At 53.2% G+C, this 15,716-nt stretch overlaps 1 protein-coding gene across 5 annotated transcripts in view; it reads right to left on the reverse strand.

Annotated features, from left to right (window-relative positions):
* The window catches only part of LRP8 (low density lipoprotein receptor-related protein 8, apolipoprotein e receptor), a 91,947-nt gene that overhangs the window by 35,233 nt on the left and 40,998 nt on the right, over positions 1-15,716 (reverse strand). For 3 of the 5 annotated variants that reach the window (XM_006879699.1, XM_006879700.1, XM_006879698.1), the window contains exons 3-4: positions 12,548-12,670; positions 4,165-4,293 (exon numbers count right to left, since the gene is read on the reverse strand). In XM_006879699.1, the coding sequence (XP_006879761.1) occupies positions 4,165-4,293; positions 12,548-12,670 (252 nt within the window). Of the gene's footprint in view, positions 1-668; positions 1,050-4,164; positions 4,294-12,547; positions 12,671-15,716 lie in introns of all 5 variants that reach the window. The other 2 variants (XM_006879697.1, XM_006879696.1) reach the window with 1 other exon arrangement.

Here is a 15,716-nt window from a genome sequence, read left to right on the forward strand (position 1 = left end):
TGAAGCTCAGAGAGGGGAAAGGCCAGTTAACACAGCACTCGGGCTGGCAAAGCCAGAACAAAACTGCAGATCTCCTGTTTCCTATCCACTGCTCATCCCCAGTGCTACCCTCCAGGACAGACACCTGCGTGGCCCTCATCTGCATGTGTTCTTATTACTTAATGGGTCATGCACCTGGTAAACCTCTCCTGGGTGTCCCAGGTACTTCCAGGGATCAGGAACCCAGACCCTGCCATGCTCCTCCCTCCTGCTCAAGGACCTCAGGGCGTGAAGGACCTAGGCATGAACCCAGCCATATGCTACAGGTGGCTAGAGGAGCGATGCTGGGGCAGGGGGAATCCCCATAGGAGGGACCTTGACCAGCTGGGCTGAGAGCCTGCAAAGAGGAGCTGACCTTGTGGGAAAGGAGGGCGAGGTTCTTGAGAGTATGTAGGTCTTCTGGCAGGGGAAGGGCAGAAGGTGGAAAAGCTGGGGAGCTGGTCACCCCAGACGCAGGTAGCAGTGAGGACGCTCGGGAGTTAGACGTGAGCTCCACTGCAGAGGTGCCGTGACCACACACAAATGACTTCCCCCAGCCTCAGAAAACAGAAAATGCCTTCCAGAGGGATCCGCAGTCCCCGGGCTCGGAAGCAACGGGACGGGGCGGTGCGGAGGGGCTGGGGGCTTACGGCAGTCGGCCTCGTCCGACTTGTCCTTGCAGTCGCGGTCGCCGTCGCAGCGCCAGCCCAGGTGCACGCACTCGCCGCTGCGGCAGGCGAACTGGGCGGCGGCGGCGCAGGCGGCAGGCGCGGCAGTGGCGGGGCCCGCCCTTCCGCAGCGCGCGGCGGCCTCGTCCGAGCCGTCCTCGCAGTCCAGCTGGCGGTCGCAGACCCAGCGCTCGGGGATGCAGGCGCCGCCGTCGCCGCCGCAGCGGAACTCGCGGGGCCCGCAGGCGGGGTGGGCACAGCCGCGCTCGTCGCTGCCGTCGCCGCAGTCGTCGTCGCCGTCGCACACGAACACGGCGGCCAGGCACGACCGGTTGCTGCACTGGAACTCGTGCGGGGCGCACACTGCGCGGGACAGACAGCCGGTCGGCCCGCATCGTGGCCAGGCCCGCGGCCGCTGGGCCCTGACCCTCACCCGGCGCCGCACGAGCGGCCAGGACCGCTCCGCGGCGCGGGGAGGGGGGCGGGCTTCCAACCCGGGTCCTGCCAGGACCTGCTGGGTGGTGTTGGGCAACATACTTGCCCTCTCTGAGCCTCCCGGACCTCCTGCCCTGCAGCCCGCAGGGGAGTAGGACACTTGAGGAGAGGGTTCTGACCATCGGCTGGGCACCCGCCTCTTGCCCGGCTGTCTGCATTTCACCACAATGCCTTCACCCTTCAAGAGCCCAAATTCCACGTGCTTCACTGCATACTGGGTGCTTCCCTGCCTGGGAGGCTGCCTCTGCCACCGTCCTCCTGCGGCCGACCTCACAGACTGCTCAGATGATAGAGTTTCTGTCTTTCTGTCTGTCCCATGAGAGGGGTGGCCAGAGACTGACCCACTTAGTTCCACTTAGCTCTGATCCAGGGATCCCCACCGTGAGTATGTGGAATGGATGTGGAGTGGATGGGTGCTGCCCACCGCCCAGGGTGAGGCGTAACTAAGGCAGGTGCAGCAAAGCTCCCTGGGGCTGCGGGGGCCTAGGGCTTCTTTCTTGGTGGGCTGCTCTGGGAAGACCTTAGAGCCAAGCCATCCCACCTGTCAGTTTACAGATGGAGGAATGGCTCCGAGAGGGACGCCCAGGACTCTAGTTAGTCTGTGGTGAGGGCAGAATCAGAAGTGAGGCTTGGGATGCTCCCAGACTTACTGATTCCTCCTCCTACTTCTTTTATTTCTCCCCTCCCCTCCTGGAGTATAAGTTCTTCACATGGTCATGACCGCCTCATCCCTTTCCTCTCTCTCACCCAACAAGCCAATAGGCCCAGAGAACCAGGCCCCAGGGAATGTGGTGGTGGTGGTAGTACTATGTGTCTCCACATGAGGGCGCACAGAACCTGGGATTTTATTTTCTGGTGGCAGAAAAAATGTCAAATTTTCATTGTTACTGAACATAAAACAGTGATGTCGTCAGTTTCACAATGTAGGCAGCTCATGTCATGTGCTTTTTTGACAATTTTATCACGTTTCTGACAGTTGCAATTTTTTGCCTTCTGGGCTTTGGGGATGTTGAGGCCTTGGTGGGGAAGACACATGCTTCCCCATGACGCCTGTCCCCCGAGATTATGCTGATGCCTAGTTCGCCCCCCTCCTTCTTGTCCAGCTCTGCTCATGCATGTTACAGGAAGGACACTGTCCACAGAGAACTCTGCTGCGAAAGGCCTCTTTGTGCTGAGTTCTTTGTGCTAAGTTTTTGGAGCAGACATATATTAAGATCGACACTCAGGCCTACTCCTGGAGAACCCACTCCACCACCCACAGACAGAAGAAACTGAAGAACCGAGAGAAGGGAGAATTCTTTTTCTTCTGCCCAGGTAAAACCCAGTAAGACTCTGTTGTCGTTGTGTACCATCAATTTGAAACTGCCCATCGCTGACCCTCCAGCAGGTTTCAGAGGCAGTTGCATGGGAGGAGACTGCACATCTTTCTCCTGCAGAGCAGCTGGTGGGCTCGAACTGCACCCCTTCAGGATGGCAGTGCAGGTCCTTACCAGTAGGCCACCAGAGCTACACCCCGTAATAAACAGAAATGCTCTGTCACTGTGTACCCACCCTAGTGAAGAGACATTTTGGGCCCCTGTAGCTGGGGACAGGACTGGTAATGAGGCAGTGAGGAGGGAAGAGGACCCAGGAAAGGTTCCCCTTGACTAGGGTTGTTATTGTTAGGTGTCATTGAGTTGTCGACAACTGATCTGAACCCTGCCCTATCCTGCACCATCCTCATAATTTCTGACACTCTTGAGCCCATTGCTGCTGTCACCGTCAACTCTCTTCAGGGATTTTCTTCCCCATCTTTCCAAGCACACCATCCCTTTCCAAGGAATAGCCTCTCCTAGCAAAGTATGAGAGACAAAGCATCATCTTTGTCTCCAAGGAGCACTCTGGCGACACTCTTTCTAAGACACATCTGTTTGAGGCCCAGCACTGGTCTTTTCATTGCTGAAAGACCAGTGCCGTAATGGGCTTTGGAACTAACAGCTCAGTCAGGACCCAACACTTCCCCCTTTAGATACCTCAGAACCCCAGACTTAGAAGCTTTGAAGTTGTGGCTCAGAAGCCTCTTGGAGAGGGCACATCTACAGGAAGGAGGCCAAGGGAGGGGAGGGGATGTGGGCAAGGGCCTAGTGAAAGCCCCACTTCAGTGACCGCTTGTATCTCAGCCTAGCCTCCCCACCTAGAACTGACAGCCGGATGTGTCCTTGTCAACTCTGAGCTCCTGAGGGCACAACAAACAATGCAGGATCCACCTCACTGTCCCTCCCAGAAGCTGGCTTTGGGCCTGGTAACCAGTAGGTGCCCAGAAAACTGAAATGAGTGAGCCCAGGGCATGCTCCCTCTGGCCCTGCCAGCCCGGCTTCCGGGGAGAGAGATAATCCCATGTTTGAAGCTCGGTGATGCGGAACTGTCCCAGTGGCCACTTCCATCTGTCCCTGCTGCGGGTGCAGAGAGCATCTTCCCGCCCTGTGACAGCCGTGTGTGGTTCTGAGATTTCAGCAACAGTCATCTCTCAGACTTCAGGAATCTGCTACCCCCGCCCCGAACCCCTCCCCGGTGACACAGCCGGGATCCTGGCTCCAGCAGCCACCAATTCTGGCTCTAGCCCTGCCTGGTTGTCCTTGCTAGGCTTGGTAGAGTCATGGAATGGATGGGCAGATGGCAGACATGGGAAAAAGCTCCTGGCCGTGCTGTCTAGACCTGAGCTTGAATCTCACTTCCACCCTTCAACCTTTGGCACCTTCCTTCCCTTGTCTGAGCCTCAGTTTCCACACCCATAAAATGGGGATGATAATGGCTACTGCTGGGGTGGTTGTGAGGATGAAAAAGAATGTTCCCAAAGTGCCTGGCCATTGCTAGCGTCCTGCTCATCATCCTTCTTTCCACCTCCCAGGCCTTGTTGAGAACTGCCCGCCCCCTAAAGCAGCCACTGCTCTTCAGTGCTGCCTGCCATGACTGACAGAGCCTGGACCCCCAGTTCCAGACTCACGGGTGGCACAGCCGGCCTCATCTGCTCCGCTCTCACAGTCCTTCTCCCCGTCACATCGCCATGAGGCAGGCACACACTTGTGGCTGGTGGGTCCACAGCTCAGCTTCTCTGCCGGGCACACCTGCTTGGCTGTGGAGACAGACACATGCAAGTGGCTTAGCCAGGCCGGGCACCGGTCATGGCATCAGCCAGTCCTACTATTTGGCACCAGCCATGGGGCCTTGGGCCCTGGGCCTCTGTCAGGACCTTTCTGCTCATGTCTCTGTTTCTTCGTTTGAGAACTTGCTAGGGCGCCAAGTCAATTTCAACTTCTCGTGGCCCCCCAGCAAAGCAGGACTGTCTTACAGGATTTTCTTCAGTAGATTCGAACTGCCAACCAGTGGGCAGCCGAGCACTTCACTGCTGTATCACCTGGCTTCCTGTGACTCATGTGACCCTGGTGTCACAGAGCACAACTGTCCCTTTCGGTTCCGGAGGCTATAATTCTTTACAAGAGCAGGCTGCCACTTCTACATCTACTCCTACAGAGTGGCTGGGAGGTTCGAACCCTTCAGTTAGTTTTGTTAGGTGTTGTCAAGTCAAAAGTGACCCACAGTAACCCCACGACAACAGATCTGAACCCTGACTTATCCTGTGTCACCCACACACTTCCTGACACTAGAGCCCACTGTGGCAGTCACAGTTCAGTTAGTAACAGACTGCTTCGGGCACAGTACCACCAGAGGGCTTTTCTCTGGGACTCTCCAGATCCTAAATGTGATCCCACAAGGCCCTGCCTGACACACAGCTTCCTGAAGCCTGGCACTCAAGCCCCTTGTGGCCAGGCCCCTCCTCGCAGTCTCTGAGCTGTGGCAGCGTGGAGCTCCCAGGACCTGCCTGCTCTCTGCCATTTCCCAGCTGGCTGCCCTCGGGCAAGATACGCCCTAACTGGGCCTCATCAGCTCCCACATCAGTGACCCCATGAGCTAAACCTGGAGACCGGTGGACTCATAAGACCCGAGTGTTCCTCTGCTCCAGCCCCGCCAAGGACACCTCCCTTGGTGAGGCTGTTGAGAGAACTGTTGCCGGCAGGGCCCAGCGGGACTGCACAGCTATAATTACTGCAGTGCAATCAGAGGCTGACTCAATCAGGGGCCTGGAGCCCCAGGCTCGATTCTCAATTTAGAAGGCAGAATGAGAAACTAGAGGAGGGTTGAGGATGGTGGCTCGGGTCCTGAGCTCTTGGACGGAGACCTGTGAGGCAGGAACATGCCATACCCCTCAGCTGGCTCCTCCCTGCCTTCCAGGCCGTGCAGGAGGCCAACATCAGTGCCGGACACTTCTGTTTAGCCTGTCCCAGTCAGGACCAGGACCTCTCTCTGGTGACAAAGGATGTTGTGCTGCCAACCAAGAGGCTCCACACATTTTGGGCCATTTGAATCCACCAATAGCTTCTTGGGAGAAGATGGGCAGTCTCCTCCTGTTAAGATTTGCAGCTTTGGAAACCTGATGGAGGGTCCCTACGAGCCAGAATCCACCAGAAGCCAGAAAGTATGTGTGGGAATCAGGGTAAGAATGTGCTGGGACTTCCGCAACGAGGCTGCCCAGGTTCAAGTCTGAGTGCCAACACTTGCTGCAAACTTGGCCTCACGTTATCTCTGTACCTCAGATCCTTTGCCAACAAAGCAGGGCAACACACTGACCTGCGTCATAGGATTGTTGTGAAGACTAAATTAATGCACATAAAGGACTTGATAAAACACTGGCCGAGTGTCTGTGACTGCGACCCTTCATGGTTGACCATGCATGCCAGAGGACGGCTCCAAGGCTGGTTTTTCTGAGCACCGCTGGGCACCAGGCCTGGTGAGGAGCATTGGGTTCCAGTCACGCAGCTGGTGGAGGACAGGGTGGGGATTTGAAGCCAGCTCTGTCTGATGCCAGGCCCAGGCACTGTCCATCTCACCCCAGGGCTGGAGGCCATCCCACTTCACCCTCAGCTTTGCTCTCTTACTTGCCATATCTGGGCTGAGTGGACACGAGGGCGGAGAATGGGGCACAGACAAGCTGGAGAGGGTCCAGTGTCTGAGTTCAGGCTCTGGGAAGCGGCTCTTCTCCAGGGAAGAGAAGTACCTTGGACTCCCCGAGAGTGGACCCCAAAGTTCCTGGAGGAAAATACATCATGAAGCACAAAGCGATCACTGTGAAGACAGGACGCACGGGCTTCATTCTGCAGGCTGTTCACACCGCACATAGCTGCTGGGCAGAGAGAGCCCTGGAAAGTGCTGACACGAGCTTTCAAAGAGTCCCCTCGAGCCTGTGTGCAGTGGTGGAGGGGCTGCAGGTAGGAAACTGGAGCTCACTGAGCCCTTCCACCAGCACCCAGCATGCCCTTAGGCTGGCACTTTCCTCCCGGCTCCTCCAGAGCACCAGGGAAATGGCCTAGTGTTCCTGGAGTGCCCTCTAACCACGGGGTGAGAGAACTCTGAGAAGTGCAGGTTTCTGGGCCCCAGTCCTTAAGGATGGAATCTAAACTTTGAGTGCAAAGCCTAGGAATCTGCATTATAGTCACCGCCCGACCCAGCTCCCCTCCACCTCACCCAGGTACACCCACACACCATCATTGGCAATGCTTGGTGAGCATTCTACAAGCCCACAAGGTACAAGGCTTTCCTTCTCTTGACTCTCTTAAGTTTGCTTCCTTCCATAAAAACTGTATGTGTGTCCTACACATTTGCAAGCCCCTGAGAGAGCACTGAGATGGAGGGACGTTCATGGACTCCTGATCCAGGAACAGGATTTCCTGAGACAGGAAACAGGTATCCACGGAGTATCCACACCTGCCCGGCCAGTTGCCCACGCCACCCTGTACCTGGGGAGCAGATCCTGCTTGAGTGGAGCAGAGGGGGTCAAAAGATAAGGTAGGGAAACTGAGGATCAGGCCAGTAGGCAAAAGTCAGACTCTGGGTTCCCTACTCTTTCCACCAAGCTCCACATGCTCCTGAAGGGAGAGAAGGGGCCGAACCAGCCCAGAATATTCCACCCCAAAGCCCAGGTGACTGAAGTGGCCTCGGTCATCCACACCACCTCAGGGGCCCGCTTTCTGCAGACCCCAGCATAGCAGGCAGGCGCCTGAACTTTTAATGAATATTTATACAGTTAATTGCATAACCTTTCAGCAAGGACAATGATTAAACAATCCGTCTGCTTCCTTTATAATTAATAAGACATTTGCTGTGTCCCTAAATAGACAGCTCTAATTATAAGCTCTTGAGGACCCAGCAGTGCCTGACACCAGCCCCACCTCCATTCTCAAAGATCCAATGCACCATCCGTCCCATCCCGCTGCTGTGACAAGGGGAGTAGGAGCCCGACAGAAGGACCTACCTAAGGTCACAGGGCTACCAGATGTGGGCTGTCCCCAATGCCTGTCTCCTGGAACCTCACTGTCTTGATACAGTTCTTTCCCAGAACCAGGCCTGGAAGTGGCTCTTGGGGATGCTGGGCAGTGCCTCTCTCAAGCTGGGGAAGTGTTATCGAGCAGGGTCCCCTGTGAGGTGGGTATCACCATCCCCCTCAGCTTTACAGTGTGGAGAGAAGCCCAGAGGAGGAAAAGGGGCCCATCTGAAGGTGTGTGGGTCAGGGCGGTCGTGAACTGCCAACCCAGGACTCACTGCTCATCTCTGTATGTGAAGCAGGCAGACCCCGCTGGCTCCACTGACATTTCTGGGTGGGAGAGGGGCCTCTGGGGAGGGCTCACCTGATGTCAACTGCATGCTGAAGCCATAGCGCCCCTGCCGCCTGATGAAGGAGGAAGCTTACGTTTGAGTCAGACTGACGAGTGTCCAGATATCAGGTCACTGACCCTGTCTATGTTTTGCTTTCTCTTGCTTGAAAAGAGGGTTATCTCATCTCCTGAGGCTGGTGGAGAGTTTTAACCAAGAGACATCAGAAAATCCCTGCCCAGAGCTAGGAGCAAACTCACAGCTCAGAAAACAGTGGCCCTCCCTTGTCCTGTTTCCTGAATGTGGAGGCTGGCTGGGCTGCGCCCCTGCAGGTGCTCGACACCAGAGTGCACATGGTGACCTGACACAGCCACCCCCGTGGAGCAGCCTCTCTTTCTGTCACAGATGCCCTGAGGGTGCCTTTGGCCTACTGCCCAAATGTCCCCAGGCCCTGAGAGGTTGCAGAGGAGAACCCCACTGCCTCTCAAGCAATGGAATCCCCAAAGCTGGCAGGTGAAACTGAAGTTCCATCCTTGCCTGCCTCGAGGCATTCATACATTCCTGGAGAATCGTGCCCCAGAAAGCCAAATCCACTGGTACTTCCTCCAATTCATAAGTTCACGAATTAATAAAAAAGGAAAATTCCTGTTTAAAAAAAAAAAAAGAATGAACGTGTGAGGCGACTGTTCATTGAGCAAGAGCTTCTACAGTGTCAGCTCACAAAAGGCTCAGAGGCAGATCACCTCCAAACCATCTGTTTCCAAGGGGACCGGCGCCTCAGAATGGGATCTCCGAGGGTCACTCGGTGGAACCCTGACCCCAGGGAGCACAGTCCTGGGACATCCTGACACAGAAGGGGGCAGTTAGTGACATCTGGAAGCTCGTTCACATCAAATTAAGGTCCTCTTGGGACTTCTGTTTCCCAGTTGCTGGGAGGGAGCTCTGGGGCTGTAGTTCATATGAGGGTGTGCATCTGGCAGTTTGAATCCATCAATGACTCCTCAGGAGAGAGACGGGTAGTCTCCTCCTGCTGCTATTTCCAGCCTCAGAAGTCTGATGGGGGGAACGGACTTGATGGCAGTGAGTGTGAGCTTCGAAGTCTGAATGGCTGAGGGGGGAGCCCTGGTAGTGCAGTGTGAAACGCATTAGGCTCTAAACAAACGTCAGCAGGTCAATCTATCAGCTGCTCTAAGGAAGAGAAAGAGATGGGGATTCTGCTCCCAGTAAGACTCACAGCCACGGAAACCCAAAGAGACAGTTCTACTCTGTCCTACGAGTCAGAATTGACGTAAGAGAAGGAATAGGAAAAGGAAGGTGTCCTGGTAGTGCAGCGGTTAAGCACTTGGCTGTCAGATGAAGGACAACAGTTCAAATCCCACCCAGTGCCTCTGTAGGAGAAAAGACCTGGTGATCTGCACTATAAGGATTACAACCTAGTTTTCTATCACATAGGTGACTCACTACAAGTCAAAAACCAACCCCATGCCCCCGGATTAATAAAGGCCCTTCTCCACTCCCAGGTGAGAAGGTTCTAAGATGCATGAATAAAACCTCGTTTTCAATGAACAGTAACTCATTCACCTTGAACTATCCTCCCACTCCACCTCCTCCTGACAGACAGCTAAGGTGGGTCAGGAGTCGTCCCAATCAAGTGAGCTATAATTAGAGCTGAGATGCTACTTTCATTAGGCAAATGTTCTGGGCTCTCCTGTTGTAACTCCTGGCTATATTTGACAGACACAGTACCCCAGAGAAGCAATGTGGAGAGAAACCTCAGCCAGCCAGGGGCAGAAAACAGCGAGAACACAGAATGGGGAAGGGAGACCTGCTGCAAAACTCTTTTCTCTGGATGCAAACTGGCCCCCTCTCAGACACCTCCACAATCTTTAATTGGCAGCGGGGGGGGTGGGGTGGGTGGGGGTGGTTGAGGAAGGCCCTGAGGTAAAAATGTAATAATAAAAATAGCATGGTCATTTATTCCAGAATAGGCACCTTGCCTGCATTTGAGCCTCACGACCCCAGACAAGGTGGCCACTATCACCCCATTTAACAGATGAATGAACTGAGGCTTGGGGAGACGGGAAAAGTTGCTTGAGGCCTCACAGGTTAGAGGACCCGAACCCAAGTACATCATACACCAAACTCACTAGGCTTTATTGCCTACAGTGTTTTATAGGAGCATCGGAGAGGGGCTTTATTCTGGGAGCTGGCACAGGCCCCAGAAACCTGGTAGTCTATGGAGGTTGCTATAGTAACGCCAATTAAATGGGCAGCGTGTTGGTTGCTGGGTTCCCATTCATTCAGGGAGCTGTGAGCAAGCCTGCTACCAGGTCCTGCTGCCCCAAATTCTTCCTGACCCTGGAGGTCTCCCTGGCTGGTCTTCTCCAGGCATCCCTCCCCACCAGGAGGCCCTGCACACCTCCAAGCAATGAAACTGCACGGGAAGTAGGATCCTGGGCCTTGTGCTCCAGCTGGGCATAGGACAGGCTACAGAGGGTCTTGAAACAGTAACAAACGTTCTGAGCCCAGGAACTTTAAAATCATAACATCTTTGGGCTTCTGGAATGTTAGAATTCCACGCAGGTCCCAGAGGGGGCAAGAAGGATGAAGAAATGACTGCATAGGGAAGCCCTGAGGGGAACATCCCCCAATTCCTGGGGTGCTGTCTTCACTCCTGAACCCTTAGGGTACCCCATGAAGCCCGAGAGAGGTGGAGGCTATCTTTTGTTAAGGAGACCTGCCTTCAGCAAGCTGTGTGTCTTGGAAGCAAGCCCCTCCAATCCCTCAGCTGTCACAGAAGCTTTACAGCTGGGTGGAAGGAAGGGTGAGGCAGGAGGGCCCCTGCACGCTCAGAGAAGCATGGGTCGAGGGAGGAGAGAGATGGTGAGTGTGGAGAAGAGAGAGGAGTCGGTGTAAGGTGGAGTGAGGGCAGCTCAAGATAGGGCAGGGGCGGTGGAGTGTCGTAAATGGACCGCAGAAAAACAAAGAGAGCTAACCACGGGGCAGTCTTCAGCCCCCAATAATAACTGCATGTGGCCCCTCACCCCCTCTGCTCCTGGCCCAGGTAGCTGCTGGCACAAGGCTGTTCGGCTGGTTGACTATAATGGCAGAAAAGCCTCCAGAGGCCACATGTTGCCTTCCCAAACATACATTCCTCTTCTGGGTCTGACCCAAGCCCTAGCTCTCCCCTTGACAGACGGGCAAGTAGCTGAATGGGTCCCCACCTCAGTCCGTCTCTCTCTACACCAGGATCCATCTCCTTGCTCTGCAGTGAGGATGGAAGTCAGTGTGGGCATGGCATGGCTTCATTTCAAGTGGAGGGAAGCTAAGGGGCTGGACAAGACAGCATGGGACTTGGCTACTGGGGGAGGAAAGGGCCCAGATGGGGCACGAGCAGGGGGACAAGGGCAGCTGTACAAGGAAACTCGGCCCTTTGTCTCAGGCAGGGTCGCTCCTCTTCCCTTTTTCTCTGTCTCACACTGAGACTGGTGGCTCCGTTGCTAGGCGACAGGGAAACCCAGTTATCATCAGCCGCAGCCGTAGATGGGACTCTGGCCTCCATTGTTCCCGCCTCTGCCTCGGGGGCATCTGTGACCCCTAAAGAGGGGTTCCTGGGGTCTCTGCCAGCACCTCCATCCTCCACGTGCTCCAGCCCCCAGGCTTTTGTCTCTGGCTCTGATGCAGAAGCTTGGCCTCAGGGACTGCTCTGTACTCCCCAACCCCTCCTCATATTCTTTTTAATTTAACAAATGTCATGGAATGACCTGCCGGATGTAAGTTTGCTTTGAGGATTATGGCCTGGAAGAGAAATCACCTAGAGACAAAGCCCATGGTGTGGGGGGCGGGCCCAGGGCTGCAGCTGCCTCCACCAGCCAGCAGTGGCCTGGACGCCTGCTCTGCTCTGGTTCAGGCTGGTCCCCCAAGCCCTGGCTTGGGGGCTGTGAGCAAGTCATTCAACACAGCCTCAATGCCCTCTGCAAAATACAGGAAGTGAGGACCTGCAGTCTGAGACCGCTGTCCGGGTTAAATGAGTGGGTGCATACAAAGAGCTAGTGCAGCTGCCTTTATCACCATTAGAATTACGAGTAGAGCCCTCAAGAGAAATAGCAGGGCCTTTTGCCCTGGTGCACTTCTCAAAGCAAGACAGGTTGCCAGCAGCTCTACTGGAGCCACCTGCAAAAATCCAGCCAGGCTCCCCATTTCGCTCAAACCACAGGGAATGACGCAGAAACACAGCCAGTGACTCCCCAGTGCTTCATCAAAGTGGACCAGTGAGCTCTCTCAAACAGAGGAAGCAAACAGCAACCAAGCCAAAGAAACAATGCTAACTCTTTGTACATAATAGGAAACATTTTCAATTGAAAACAAAATAACACTGGTTACTGCTGGCAGGAGCATTCTGTGAGGCTGTTTCTGTTCCTGGTGCTCGGAGCACAGGGCAGAATGCTTGCGATGGAAGCCCAGAACCAGGGGGACACACCTGACTATTTATAAGGATCCCCCCTCCTCTCAGGAGTAGACAAATCACAGTCTGGGGCTGTGCTTTCGTAGACAAATCACAGTCTGGGGCTGTGCTTTCTAATCCCCTCACCTGAGCCCAATACCACCTAATAAGGAAGGTCTGAGGAGGAAACTGAGGCCCAGAGCCACGTCCCCTCCCCAGCCTGAGGGACAAGACTCACTGCAAGTGGCCTCGGACTCGTCGGAGCCGTCGGGACACTCCTCCTCGCCGTCACACTTCCACCTCTCAGCGATGCAGTGGCCATTGTCACAGGTGAAGTCGCTGTCCGCACAGGTCTTCTTAGCTGCAGGGTGAGGAGAAGAGTGTGAGGGACAGGTGGGCACAGGAGGCTTTTCTCAGTCAGGTGTGCCTGGTCACTAGGCCAAGGGGTACACAGTCCCTCAAGGATTGAGGGCAAGTACTCACTGAGCAGACACTTGGCTTGGCTGTCCAGGTGCTTAAATCCAGGAAGTGGTAGGATCTACCTGCCAAGGGAATGCCCACTCCTTCCTCAAACCAGCCTCTCCCTGAAAAGGCTAGTTCCATTTTCTCCACCTCCAAGAAACCTCTTACACCATCAGCCCCTTCAGCCAGGTCTCAGTCCCGATGTGGCCTCTCCCACTCCCCAACCTGACTGGACATCCAGGCCCCTTCCGCACACACCAGGGAGCCCTCCATAATGAATCCTGAAAGTAAATGATTACCTTGTGCCAAGATAACTGAGATATTTTCTGCATTTTGAGTGGTAGAAAGAGCACCCACCAGGCAAGGCCCTGAAGTTCTTCCATAAACTGGAATATTAGTCCCTGTCTGCTGGGGGCACCTCTAGACTGGGGTTTAAATCGAGCTCAGCTGCCTGGCCTTGGGGTGTCACGCTCTGACTTGTGGGAGAAGGAACTCTGAGGAAGTTTAATGGGCAGCCCCAACATACCCAGGGAGAAGATCCAGCAGAAATCCAGGCACAGAATGTGTACTCAGTCAGTGGCATTATGGCTGTTTCTGGGGTGGGGTGAAGGAAAAGGGGTTTTCTGTGTCCACCATTGGTAGTAGAGCTTGGGCCAGAACACTGGGACCCATCTAGCCCTGTTCTGCCCATGGGCCATGTCCTCCAAGAGCTTGAGTTCACCCAGGTGGGGACAAGAGGTGTGACCATATCCTAAGGGGCCATTATTATTGCTCTTTGGGGTTCCCTAGAGAAGCCCTGGTGGCACAGAGATTAAGCACTTGGCTGAAAGCAAGGTGGGCATTTTGAAACCACCTGTTAATTCAATTCATAGGACAGAGATGTTAACAAGTTCTTTAGGTTGGTTTTTTTTCTTGAGAATCTTTTGTTTTTTAAATTGTGATTTTAAATAAAGTTTATAGAAATTTGTGTTTCCATTCATTCTTTAATGCACATTTTGACTGGAAAGATCACAGTTTTGATTGTAAAGATTACAGTCTTAGTAACCTTTAGGGTAGTTCTATGCAGACTTTTTAAAGGCCCTAAGAGTTAGAAAGATTTAGTTAGTAACTAATGTGGTTCGGTCTTGATGAGGTCCTGGGTGGCACAAGTTACACTCAACTACTAACCTTTAGGTGAAGAGTTTGAATCTCCCTCAGAAGAAAGGCCTAGTGATTTGCATCTGTAAAACTCTCAGAAAACCAATGCTATCGAGTTGATAAGCAGTCCTCAGATTTCCAAGGTTCCAATCAAAATGTGAGGAAACAGCTTCCTCTTTTAAAATTACAGACAAAAAAAAAAGTCCTGTGATCAAAATTTCATAGCAGAATCCTAATCAAAAGAGGAGAAATATAGAACAGAATTTCAAATTCTAACCAAGTTAAGATATTCTGGAGCCAGAGCAATTAAATGAACTCTTGCAACTACTGCTCTGAAATCCTTAAACCTTACACAAAAAATATTCCCTGAAATCTTCCAAAACTGAACAACAGTTTACTAGAGTCTAACTAATAAAGATTGTGTGCCCTGAGCCTTGTGCCCTTGTAGATCTAGTTCTAAGACATCCAGCCCGGCTGGCACACAGTGGCTAAACATTCAGCTGCTAACCCAAAGGTCAGTAGTTTGAATCCCTCAGATTATCCATAGCAAAGATGTGGTATTCTGCTTCACTAAAGATTTTGGCCTTGGAAACCCTATGGGACATGTCTAGTCTGTCCTGTAAGGTTGTTAAGAGTTAGAATTGGATTTTATGGCAATGGGTTTGGTTTCATATGGGATCAAATTGGCAACAGTAACTGAAAACCAGGTAGGAAACTTAATGGACAATGAGGTTTTGTTACTAGAGGAGGAGAGGAACAACTCAGGAAAGAAAGCTAAAAGTGGTTGCAGAACTCGAAGAATGCAATCAGTGTCACATAATCGTATATGAAGAAAGACCTGAATTGGCGTGTGTTCTGTGGTGTAATCTCACAACAGCAGCAATAAGGGGGGTGGGATATATATCTATAAAAGAAAACCCAATGGAGCAGTTCAGTCCTAAAATAGGTACACCAGAAGTCGGAATCAAGTAGATAGCAATAAGCAATAATCTTACTCTTTTTTGGCTGTGCTAGTGCCCAGCTCCTTTCCACCATCAGTACATGCACTGGCCACATGAAGCTCTCCAGGGCAGGAGGAGGATGCCGATAGTCTTCAATGGGTGAGTTGCCACTGCCTGCCTGGTTATTTCCAGCTCCCAGAAGCCTGGCAGTAAGTAACAAGGCCCCACCTTCGACGCCCCACATCCCCCACAGCCATCCTGGCCTTCCATTTGTCAAGCTCATTGCATCAAAGCTGCACTCAATTTATACAGCTGCCCAAGTTTGGGCTGAGGACCTGTAGCCTTGTACAGAGCTGAAAGAAAGCATGAGTCAAGAGGCCAGGATGCAAGTCCTTGCTGTGTTATATTTTGCTGTGTGTACTCAATTTCCCAATCTAGCCCAATTCAGCTGCTGACAAGTCCTTGCATGCTCCACCACATCTTGCTCAGTCCACTGTTTGTCTGATAGCCCCTTCCCCTTCAACTCCAGCTCTTCCCATTTATACACTGGGCTTTGATAACACCTCCTCTGAGAAGCCTTCCCTGATCTCCTCCAGTTGAGGTCTGGGACCTTCTCTGAGCTCCTACAATCCTCTGGACTTCCCCTTCAGGTCAGGGTTTGACAAACTTGCTCTTTAAAGGGCCAGATAGTAAAGATTTCAAGCTCTGCAGACCATACGGTTTGTCTCAACGACTCAAAAGTCTGTAGAATGGAAAGAGCCACCAATAGTAATAAGTGGATCAGCATGGCTGTATTCTAATAAAACTATTTCTAAAATAGACAACAGGCCAGATATGGCCCATCCACCATAGTCTGATGACAACTGC

The sequence above is a fragment of the Elephantulus edwardii genome, unplaced genomic scaffold (genome assembly GCF_000299155.1).
Source record: "Elephantulus edwardii isolate Elephantulus edwardi_28Jun2011 unplaced genomic scaffold, EleEdw1.0 scaffold00005, whole genome shotgun sequence".
In the NCBI taxonomy this organism is placed as follows: domain Eukaryota; kingdom Metazoa; phylum Chordata; class Mammalia; order Macroscelidea; family Macroscelididae; genus Elephantulus; species Elephantulus edwardii.